The 12,694-nt window shown below is 34.5% G+C and overlaps 1 protein-coding gene across 5 annotated transcripts in view; it reads left to right on the plus strand.

The window, feature by feature from the left end:
* The window catches only part of LOC147870913 (uncharacterized), a 49,972-nt gene extending 39,191 nt beyond the window's left edge, over nt 1-10,781 (plus strand). For 3 of the 5 annotated variants that reach the window (XM_087341642.1, XM_087341644.1, XM_087341643.1), the window contains one exon: nt 5,371-10,781. In XM_087341642.1, coding sequence (XP_087197768.1) covers nt 5,371-5,549 — 179 coding nt within the window. In that variant the 3' untranslated portion in view covers nt 5,550-10,781. Of the gene's footprint in view, nt 1-1,369; nt 1,521-5,370 lie in introns of all 5 variants that reach the window. The other 2 variants (XR_015533016.1, XR_015533015.1) reach the window with 2 other exon arrangements.
* Nucleotides 10,782-12,694: the final 1,913 nt, after the last annotated feature.

The following is a 12,694-nucleotide window of genomic DNA, read 5'->3' on the forward strand; positions in this document are numbered from 1 at the left end:
TTTTAACTCTTGCAAAAACTAAATGTTCCAAAACATAAACATTAAGTCAGTCATTTGGTTACATAATCATTCCCATTTTATGAATTAAATTTTAGATTTCTTATATTACATAGTTATGAAATTAATTACATTTATATTATTTAAAATTTTGTTTTGAGGTGTGTGATTGTATTGATATTGCATTTACTTGATTGTTAGTATTTATTTTACCCACACAATTGACATGAATCATGCTAACATACATTTTTATGTTTATAATTAACAAAATTTTAGTTTTGTATACAGTAATTTCTGGTTAATTGGGCCATTGATTAATCAGGGCAGTCGTTTATTTGGGATGAATATTAAAGAACAGACCTTTTTAACTTTTTACGTGGAACTCCACATAATTGGGGAAGCCACTTGATTGGGCCAAAGTGTTCCTGATGTGTCCCAATTAACCGGAATCCATTGTATATAGCTAGGCAGGTAGGTAGAAGCAGGCCGCAGAACTCTGTTTTTGAAAACTATTCCAAGAAATGTGTGAAATTAATCTCAAAGTATGCACAGTTTTTGCTTTGAGAGATTCAGGTTATTATTCAATCTTATCACGTATTTCTAACCAGTTATTTTTAATAACCTAAAATTATATATGCTCCTTGTGTTGTATTTTCGAGACACTCTGGAATGAAAACTGGTATTTTATGTCATTAGCAGATTGTAATGGTACAGTAGTTTTCTAAATGTTTCTTTGGGGCTAATGTTTCTTGTATGTGTAGAATGTCTGCAGTTTGTTGTTACCCATGCCATCATAGTAGCATGGGTTCTGCCATATTGTATTTGATAGTAAACTGCAATTTTCAAGTACTAGTATGAATGTATGCATGTTCTTACACTTGCATAGTTTTTATTACATTTAACATATCCTGTGGTATTGGAATATTTATATGTGAACTATTCCTGTTTTCATTGTCATAGTCATTATCACCATTGTTATTAATTATCATTGTGAAACTGCCTGGGGATTCCCAACTCATTTACTTCCATGTGCAGAAGGTCTTAATGTGAAATCCATGTTCTGGTCTAATTTCAACCAAAATTAGAATGTACCAACAAATTTTGATAAAACTACCTAATATGAAATGTCATGAAAATCTGTTTATTGGTTTTTGAATTGTTACATGCAGAGAGTCAGACTGACAGAGTGGTGAAGCTGATACTAGTAGTTTTGAAATTTTCAGTAGTGAATGTACCTGAGAGTGGTGATTTAACAGATTTTTGTTCTCTTTTGAAGACCATATACCTTCTCTCATATGGACTGCTAATTTCACATTAGTCCATTTTACAATTTTGTTAAGAATGGGGTGTTGAGGATGATATTTGGGCCTAGGAAAGAAGAGGATGGGGCGTGGAGAAAACTGCAAAATGATGAACTTAAAAATTTCTACTTCTCCCCCAACATCGTCAGGGTGATTAAGTAAAGAAGAGTGAGATGGACAGGGCATGTGGCACACATGGATGGGGCAAAAGGTGTGCGCCAGGTATTGGTTGGGGAGCCTGAAGGGAAGAGACCACTAGGGAGACCTAGACATAGATGGGAGGATAATATCAAGCGTGATCTATGGGAGATAGGAGTTGAAGGTGACTGGATTTGGTTGGCCCAGGACAGGGAACAGTGGAGGGCTTTGGTTGTCTTGGTGATGAACCTTTAGTTTCTGTTAGCCATCTAGTTACTTAGTTATTTAATTTGTTTGTGTGTCAAACAAGTTCCAATATTCTTTTCCTTTTGGTGGAGCATTCTTTAATCATTTAACAGTGGCTGATAACACTGGCAAACCTCAAATTATATTTTGATGGGGAGTGTGTTTTGATTTGTTAGGCTGTTCTAATTCTCAACAAAAGTAATTCTTTCTAACAAAATTTCTGGTTCTTCATGATGCTTATCAAAACACTCTTTGTCCCCAATATTGCTGAGAGATACTGAATCCTTGCTGTGATTCAAATCTTCAGTTCCTGATTCACTGCTGGAAATGCCATATTTTATGATATTCAAAGTGTTGGTCTCTCAGACCAACAAACTTTCACAGAAACAGAGAGGAAATGGAAAAACACTAATACATATGCAACCACTCCTTACACTACTCGTCTATACTTGGCTGAAAGCTACTGAAGTGTTTGAAGGCCATACCATGTATAGTGATGGCACATCATTTCATAAAAATGTCATCTTATAGTCTGATACTTTGTTTGAGAATTAAAAACTGTAGTTTTTGTTTAAAGTTGACTAATTCCTGTAAGCAGCCATTGTTCAGAGAGTAGATTTTTGTAATGGAATTCATAAATTGCTTTGTTTAAAAGAATAATATTATAACTACCCATATTCTTCGTGTCACTTTGCCACTGGTAAAGATTCTGATTTATTTTGAGTGCTGTTTTTAGAGTGTAAAAGTAAGTTGATATGAATTGCCTAAACCAGGTACTAATTTTATTGGTGGCATTAATTTGTTAGGTTAGAATAATTAACATAAATGACAAATTAATTTAGAGGAGGGGAAAAGAAACTGGTCTAGATGTAAATATAAATGCATATGTATGTATGCAACAAGTTTGAAACACATACATAATATAACTACAAGCAACTGATCATTTGAAAATATTTTGGAATATAACTGTCTCATAACAAAAGTAGAAAAAAAGTAGGTTAATAATGGAATTTAAAGAAGAATGAATCCAGGAAATGCATCTGTTCAGAATCTCTTATTATCTGACTTGCTTTCCAAAATACAGTGTGTCCATAAAATAATGTTGGGGTAACAGACAGTCATAGTTTTGGAACAAAGCATGATAGAGATATGAAATAAACTTCAAAATAAAGAGAAACTCTCCAAGAATCTTACCTGTTCAGTAGATTTCGATATGCGTTCCTTTAGTTGCCCTGCAGACATCAAGACGATACTCAAGATCTTGCCATACACGACCGAGAACATCCGGTGTGATAGATGAAACAGCTTCAGTGATCCGTTCTTTCAAATGGTCCAAATTTATTATTTGGACAGAGAACACTTGTTGCTTCACACAACTCCACAAATAAAAATCCATAGGGGGTAAGATCTGGAGAACGTGGAGGCCAGGCTATCCACCCTCCTCGTCTGACCCATCGCAGAGGAAATTTTTGGTTAGGTAATCCCGCACGAATGTGGCAAAATGTGGAGGAGCTTCATCTAACTGGAGAATGAAATTCTCCAGTATTTGGGGCACTGCAATTCAGATGTTACATAAAATTTATCCACAGGACAAAATTAAATGATTTGAATTTGCTACAGACATTCTGGATAGGTTAGATCATGATGGGGAATTTTTAGACAAGTTTATGTTCAGTGATGAGGCTATGTTTCATGTTTCGGGACAAGTCCATCGGCATAATGTTAGAATATGGGGTAATGAACCTCCATATGTCGTAGAACATCAATGTGATAGCCCAAAAGTTAATGTGTGGTGCGCAATTGGACGAGACGGAGTCATTGGCCCCTTCTTTTTTGCTGAACAAACTGTGACGGGAAAGAACTTCCTGGATATGTTAGAAGGGTATGCAGTGCCCCAAATACCGGAGAAGTTCATTCTCCAGTTAGATGGCGCGCCTCCACATTCGTGCGGGATTACCCAAACCAAACATTTCCTCAGCGATGGGTCGGACGAGGAGGGTGGACATCCCGGCCTCCACGCTCTCCAGATCTTACCCCTATGGATTTTTATTTCTGGAGTTATGTGAAGCAACAAGTGTTCTCTGTCCAAATAACAAATTTGGACCATTTGAAAGAACGGATCACTGAAGCTGTTTCATCTATCACACCGGATGTTCTCGGTTGTGTATGGCAAGATCTTGAGTATCGTCTTGATGTCTGCAGGGCAACTAAAGGAGCGCATATCGAAATCTACTGAACAGGTAAGATTCTTGGAGAGTTTCTCTTTATTTTGAAGTTTATTTCATGTCTCTATCATGCTTTGTTCCAAAACTATGACTGTCTGTTACCCCAACATTATTTTACGGACACACTGTACAGGTCTATAAAATAATATTTCTCTCATATATGCATCTGAAAACTAGTCTCCTACTATGAGGGATGATGTTTATAAAGCAGGAGTAATGTTCAAGATCATTACATTGAAGGAAACAGGCTAGATTGTTGTGGTTGCAAAATCCAAGCACATGAACAGATATTGTATGAACAATGTTAAAATGTTCAGAAAAATAAAGAAAATATTTTAAAGATAAAATTAATGAGTTTGAAACAGAACAAAAGTATATCATGAAGAGGGTACCAGCAAACAAATATGGTCTTTAATTTGGTGGGACACATCAACTTCTGGTCTATGCTGATAATTTTAATTTATTGAGTGAGCATATAAATATCATAAAGAAAAACACTTGCTTTAGTAGATGATGGTAAGGATGTTGTAGAATAGATGAAATACGTCTTCTGTCTCTTCACCAGACTACTGGGAAAAATCATAGTATGAAGGTAACAAAAAAAAGTCCTTTGAAGATGTGGCAAATGTTGAATATTTGGGAAAGACAGTAACAACAAAATTGCATTCACAAAGATATGAAAGAAATATAAAAGGGTTTAAATTGTAATTGTAGTGATATGAGATTCAGTTATAGCAAGATGAATGTGTACTTATATTTTGTTAACCATAGTTCATGAGACATGGTTGTAAGGAAGCTATACTGTAGTGTAGGAATTACTGCAGTAAAATTCAGTAACCATCTTATAGTTTCAGAAAGTAGTCCTTCCTGTCAGTATTCAGGTGTATTTAACTGCATAAATATGAGTTGTGTAAAATGTGATTAGACGTGATAATATTCTCTATGAAAGTTTGTATCATGTACAACCATATTCCTTTTACAGAGAAAGTATAACATTAACATCTAGTCAAACAACATAGATGCAGAATCATTTAAAATTTACTGATCAAAAGTTTTGGTTGGCAGCAACATTTGATAAGAAAGTTATTTTTCTGGATAGGAAAGCTATACCTCAGCTGTCTACCATTTACATCTTCTGTATTTTAACAGTAACATGAATCATAAGAATTGTTTTATTATCAATCTGGGTTTTCTTCTTGCCTGCCCCCCCCCCCCCCCCCCCACCACCACCAAGTCCTAAATTTAATGAAAAAACTTAAGTTTCCACTATTTTTAAGTAGGCTAGGAAAACATTAGTTCAGTAGGTGCATTCTGAACTGTGCAATAGTTTCAATATTTCATCATTGATACAAACCTGAATGTTTTTTTCATAATTTGTTGGATGTGATAATAGCTGTTACATCCAAGATATGTTTTATATTTGTGGGTTTTGTTCTGATGTCTAATGAACTTCTATCTGACAGGGACCACACATGCTACCTACATATGCAATGTACCCCGGCGACCCACGTGGGGGAGGATTGGCAGCACTACAGCAACAGCAGAGACTCATGGGATCACAGTTTCCACCACGACACCCACATATGGGATTCACTGTTCGCCCACCACATTACTTCCTGTGACAGGCTTTGATGATAAATGAGCATTACCGATTCTCTATGGTGCAAGAGGGATGGACATACTTTGCTTAGTAATACAGACTAACATGCCAAGATGACATCACTTTGTATCAACAACTACGCACCAAACTAGAGCTCATTTGTGAGTTACTGTACCTTATCTTTCATCACTGATTGTGTGTAGTAAGTTAAACTACACTTAAAATTAATATGATGGATGATTTTGTAGTTTACTTGGAAACATATGTTTGATTTTGGAGTCACTGTTTTGAAACTCCTAGCTATTAAAGGATACCAGTATTTGCAGATCCACTTTCCTCACCAAGAAGTGTTATCTCCTGCTTATGGAGTGTGTGTGTGTCTGCTTTTGAGAGAATTAAAGTCCTTATCTCTTAATTGAGAAACCCTGATATATTCAATGCAGGATTGAACATGAGGATTTTGTATACAAACTCATATTTTAAAATCTCAGACAAGGTAATAAAAGATAGGAACAAACTTTTTAACATTTATGTGGGATTTGTCATTGCTTTAAATTAAGAATGCATATTTATTTGAAAGAAATAACTTACATTTTGGATTTCACATCTCATTTAAGTTTTAAAGAGAATATTAAAGTAAGTAAGACAAAAATTGCGATTTCTGTGTTGCTAGGGGCAAAAAGCTAACAGTTTATTCCATAGGTGAGTGGAAATTATACAGCCTACCTCAGATTGATACCTAGGTGTTATCTTTGCAAGTACTTGCATATCCAGGTTCATTCCTGAATGTGGAATGGCTATGTTCTTTTACTCTTGCCAATCTAATACTCCCTTCAGTATGGTTTCCTAAAATTCCAAACTGTAAATGTACCCATCTTCAAAATGCATATGTGGTTTCAAACTTAACCTAAGATATGTGATGCTGATTCACTAAATTCAGTCATTATGGTCTGACTGCTTCATAATATGTTTTATGTATGCAGTATGTGGCTGGAAATTGAAAGGTTGATTTTTTATGGCCTGATAAACACATCTTAACTTTCTTGCAGTGGTTTATAAGTGGACGATACATTTGTTCCAGCGCATAGGTTATGTGTGTAGGAGATTGATGCAGATAGTGGGATTGGTGGATTTGCCTACAAGTGCAAGTGCTTGTTCTTCCATATTGCACTGTTTAACATTTTTATAGTGCATCGTGTAATATATAGTATATGGGCCCTTATATGTTTTCATCTCTGTTTTCATATATATTGTTGTCTTGCATAATACATATTGTTTAAAAAGTAATTTAATATTAGCATTAATGCCTTGACATCTTATACACTCAATACTCTACCTAGACTTGGTGACTTTTTTTGGTACATTACACAAAGATTCTGCAACGAATTAATATTTTTTATTGATATTATAGTGGTATGTAAATGATAGTGGTAAGCCGTATAAATGTATGAAATGTATAGTATACTTTTATGCTAAATGTTCTTGCCTTTATGAAGAAACCCATATCTGGCTAAAAATTTAAGGAGGCAGCTCAGTTATCAGGATATTCAATCAGTTCAGTCAATATCACAATAAAAATTTGGCACTGAATCTTAGTTCACATTGAAAATAAGTTACTCATGTGGTTTTAACCTTCATAATTAATTAGATATACAGTAAAAAGAATTACAACAAGTGCTAATATCATTTAGATTGATCATACATATTCATGGCATTTTTATCTTTGGGGACAACACAAAAAATATTATCTTTAATTCTGTTTAATTTGACAGTACAGATTGAAATATGAAGGTCTTTATTGTATGTCCGTTAGGTGGGAAGGTAGAGGACACTTTTCAGAGATGTACTGATAAAGTATCCAAATATTTTTGGACTTTTAGGTAAGTTGTCTGTTTAACCAAGATTTTAGGCTCATATCCAAAAAAATAACCTTTTCCAAATGGAATCATTGGTAATGATTCAGTGTAAGTAAGGTTTATGTAACTGATGGTATTTGCAGCAGTGACTGAACTTTCTCATGTACTTCAATTTCCTCAGTTTAACAGATGAAGCCAACTGGAGAACAGATTTCAATATATTTATAAGATTTCAGTTCTTTATGATAACATTCCTGTGTAAGAGTAGTGCATTGTTGTTACTGTGCCATACAACACTACTTTTCACATATGTTATGTAGTATGATTTTAAATTACAATCATTGTTCCTGTGCAGTGGAATTTTCACATAACTTTAGTGTTGCTAATTGCAGGTAATAAAATATTGGTAATTATTTTACATATCATTCTATTGCACTGTACTGAGATTTTGTATCAGATGGCACTTCTGAATACTGAACCTGTTTGCAGATCAGACTGAAATTAGTATTGTGACAGATCTGTAATGATTATTAATATAGAACAGCAACTATTCAAGATATGGAAAATAGCATTTGTTAAATAAAAATAAAAATGCAGAACCAGGCCAAGTAAATTATAAATAAGGTGGTAATCAAATCCATTTTTTCTGATTTAACGTACTTCCTACTTCTTTGTGGAATCTGCAGCACATTATTATTTAGAAATCCTTGTTAGGGTTAATATTGTCTGGACCCTTTGTAGTCATTCTTTGTATGAAATTTTTCCATAACTGTATTCTTCAAGTTTGTAGCATTTTGTATTTGATAACTCGGTATCAACATGTGAAATTGCAATAACAAATATTGTTAAATGTTTACACATGGAACTGTAATACATATGTTTTCATATGAATAATATTGATTCTTTCAGTGCAGAGAGATGTGGAATGTTACTAGAACAATGTCCCTGTTTATTGTTACATAGAATTCCTACAATATTTAGAAGATGAGATAGGATTTTATTTGCATTTGTCAGACTTGGAAGTGTCTACCAAATTAGTGCTTGAATTGAGTGTAAAGAGGGTTTGCGCTAGAAAATGTAGTGCCAATACAGTATACTTTAGTCCTGCAGAACTGCTTGGATTTTAAGTGTCATTTCGTTTGAAGTTATTTTGGTATGACCAAAATCAGTTATGTTGGTCATACAAAATCAGGTTTTCAAAAATTTTGTTACTTTGTGGTATTTATTGCGTTGGTTAATGTTTTATAAAGAATATGGATTTTTGTCAGTATATTCTTTCCCCATTCACTATGCACTCAGTTGTCAAAAAAGTCTTGCAAGGTATTTCCGTATTTATTTTCTAAACTTGAAGGATTTAAAATAGATAAACACTTTAGGTGATATGTATGCTGTGAACCAATTATTACTTATGAAAATTTTGAATTCAATGCCTGAGTTATTCTTTATACAAAATACTGTACAATAAAGTCTTATCCAATAACTAAAATTGCTGCTTTAGTTGAAACACACAATATATGTCCAGGAAGATATACTTTTGTATGCATGTAATGCATATCATTCAGAATTCATGTACAGTAGAAACATGTAATGAGAAAGGAACAAGAAGACCCTTGGTGCATAGATTTGTAGTGAGTTATGCCCCGGAAAATGGCAGTCAACTTATGTGTTGCACTCATGGTATCAGTGGCAGGAGGGGAGGGCATTCAAAGTGCTCTTCACTATTAATTTCTGTATGTTACTGACAATTTGAGCACCACAGTGAAAATCAGGAACACATACTTGTTTAATTTAAATATCATAATTTTTATACCCCACATTTGGAATTAATGTGATGTTTATGTTGTAAACTTTGATTCTGTTTGTGATGAAATGTATCTACCTTTAGTGACCAATCAGATTACTGTAACAATACGTTAGAACAACACAGTTAGAGATGTAACAGAATACAGATTTGACATGGGGGTTGAGTACTTTGTAGGAGCATGGTGCTAATACGTGAAGTGATGGGCTACAGACTAAACAGTACGTTCACTTGTGGTAGGGCCATTGTGGTTTTTGTTTTCATCAGCACATCCTCATTGTGATTACTTTTGCAAGAATTGAAATGTTAGGTTCCAGGTTTATGAACAACTTCGTGGATCATAAATTGATGATGTTTAGGCAAGTGATTCTTGCACTACCAGCTATTTCACCTATTTCAGTCTGAAATAACCAGATTTAAGATGATCCCAACCTTAGTATTGTTTTGCATACCCTGAATATCTTTGTTTCTGAATATGTTTTACCTATCCAGAGACTGAAGATACTTATTTACTTTGGAACATTCATATGAAAATATTACTTTATCCTTCAAGAGCCACAAAGGACATGAATGTCCCATACAAGTTTTGTTGTTGACTGAAAAGAACTATATAGTCCTGCTAAGTCATTATGTTATTAAAACGTTTATTCACTCGAACAAACAGCATTTTGTGTGTGTAAAATGTTTGTAAGGCATTATAGATTGTCAGAGATTCATTTATAATTGAACCATCCATGTTAAGGAATGGTTTTTCTTACTAACTCTCCTGCTGAAATTTGGATATTTAAGATAGTTCTTTCCAAGAAGCTGTTCCTTCTTTGTTGTCCCACAGAATGTCAAAATCAGATAAAAATATCTAAAGACTTATCAAAGATACCCCTGTTTATATCATCACCCCCTTTCATAAAATCCACACTCCCTTTTCCTTTTTATTTATTTATCAACATATTAGTGCCCTGTAGGGGTACCAGTGGCATGACTTTTTGTATATACTCAAAGGAATTAAGTTTATTCTCCTGCTGCATTTAAAATATTCATGAGCTTAGGAAACTGTCTTTTTTTTGGAAAAATATTCGTCTTTCTGAGAAGTTGCGTATGTTATGAGAAAAGGTTGTGTCACATTGCTAAAGTACAGAGCATTCTGTACTTTATTGCTCTTTCCAGACAGGCGACATGACACCTAACTTCATTTCTTCTTAATACACTTCAATCAAATCACTCCTCACCCCTGTCTATTTTTCACCCTGTTTAAATTTGAATACCTTTCCTTGAAGATACTGTGGTGTTCGCGTTCAATAATATGTTTTGCAGGACCACAACTACGTGTTTTACTGCTATGTATATTGTTACATAAATCAAGAGAGGGTGATAAATTATCCATAAAAAATGTATGTGTACCCTTCTAGTACATCTGTCACTGTTTCTATTCACATTGTCATTGTCAACTCTCATGTCATAATTCCATGTGTAGTTTTCATTGTTGACTTTCAGGTCATAAATTATCCATTTGTGTTACACAGTTTCATAGATCTGTCTCCCAAACTGTTTATTGTTCCTTCGAAATGTATTATCTAAATACTCTGTTATTAAATGACCTTGACCCCTGCTAAAAGTTCAGTCAGGTGTTATATTTACCATGCTTATCACTGACATTATTATCATCATCATTTTCCCCAGCTTGTCATCATTTTCATCTTGTGTTATAATGCTAATTTATTCAGTTAATTGGAGAAATCTCAGTTTCAAGAAAATCCGCATTAGGATTTGAGGTTTTCATGGCTGTGAGTCTGAAGATTGCTATCTTCGGGGTTGTTGCACTGTGTAGTTTCATCACCCTAATGATGGAGGTGGCAAGGACCTCTGAAATGTTGGTAAACTTCTACGAGACTACATAGTGCAATAACCCACAAGACAGCCATCTTAAGAAAATTCGTCTTCTGTAAGAAGTCCTAGAAAGCTGTTATAGTGTGGGCCATTATGCACAAGTGTATTTTCTGTATAGTGACATCAGCGAATTTGAAAGGACTGTGGAGGAAGTGGTAATGGTTTCTTTCAAGGTATTACCCACTTATTCACCTGGAGTACTGAGGGAAACCACAAACATCCTCGGTCAGTATAGTCTGTACCATGGTCGAGATTCAGACTGGGTACCATCTGTGTACAAGTCAAAATTGTTACCACGTGCTTGGCTCAATATTAGAACGTTTTATTTATTTCTTTTTATAGTTTATTTGTTCTGTGAGTAATTGAAACAAATAGAACTAGATCTTTCTTTCTTGTGATGTATATTTTATCCCATTGGTGTCTCTGTATAGGAGGTGACAGAGTACCATGTTCTGATGGTCTTTCCCTCTGAATCATTTCTCTAAAGTTCTCAGAGCCAAAGTGACACAAACACACAAAGTTTATGTAATTCTAAAGCTGTGGTACAGTTTGTTAAGAAATATCTGTCACTCCAAATCATCTGTTTTAAAACATTTCAAAGAATATAAAGAAGGGGAACAAAATTGAAGAGGCCTGTTCACTAAGCTGCTGGTCTGATTGTTTTAAAGCTTGGTATGGGGAAAGTTGATTTGATGATTCTAGGTTAAAAATTTCTTTTAATATATTAACTTATTTTATGATTTTCTGCTCTTTAAAGCATTTAAATCCCAATTTACTCTGGTTGTGAGGTTGTGTTAGGAAATTTAAATTTTCATATATTAAAGGTTAAGCTTAATGCAGTCATAACAAATGTGTGATTTATAACTGCTGATTTAGACTGATTCTACTTTATTACAATATGATGATGGTACTTAAAACCTTTGTGGGACATAAATTTTATTCATTTTGAAACAGTATGATTTTTTTTCTAGTTTTGACAATGATGAAAGTTTAAGTATATCTTAATGTGTAAATATGTAAAAACACCTAGACATACATAATACTCTTTACTATTTCTCTAGCTCATAACAGATAATGAGCTGTAACTAAAGGAATAATGAAACCCTGTTTTTTCTCTCTCTTTTAATCATGAGACTGAATTGTCATTGGTGTTCGCTGATAACACTTCATTGTTCATTTGTAGTCCATAGTAGTAAGGACTGCGTTAATTAATGTGTAGGTTTTCGCCATCTTTATTTGTTTTCTAGCTTTTAGATTTTTAGATGCATTTACATCCAAAAGTTGCAAAAATGTGCCTGTTATGTAAGACTTGAGGTTCTCACAGCGGTGAGTATGAAGATTTCTGTCTTCTGGGTTATTGCGCTGTGTAGTCTGGTCGATGTTAACCAACGTTTCAGAGGTCATACTGCCTCCGTCATCAGGGCGATGAATATGCCAAAAGGCCAACCAACCAACCAAAAAGCTAACTGAGGGCGGAGGCCTGCGCAAGCGCAAGCATCGTCCCTACCTAGGTGACACCATTCCTGCACTCAAGGCGCATTGCTGGAAATGGTAAACTGTCTTAATATAAAAAACGGAAATTTTGCTCACGCTAACAGGGTTACGCCGTGGCTGGAGCCTCGACCATTCAAACTGGGATCTGTTGC

Source organism: Zootermopsis nevadensis, unplaced genomic scaffold (assembly GCF_977971745.1).
Source record: "Zootermopsis nevadensis isolate Lab colony 2312 unplaced genomic scaffold, Znev_1.0 Znev_ptg000083l, whole genome shotgun sequence".
NCBI classification, from domain to species: Eukaryota; Metazoa; Arthropoda; class Insecta; order Blattodea; family Termopsidae; genus Zootermopsis; species Zootermopsis nevadensis.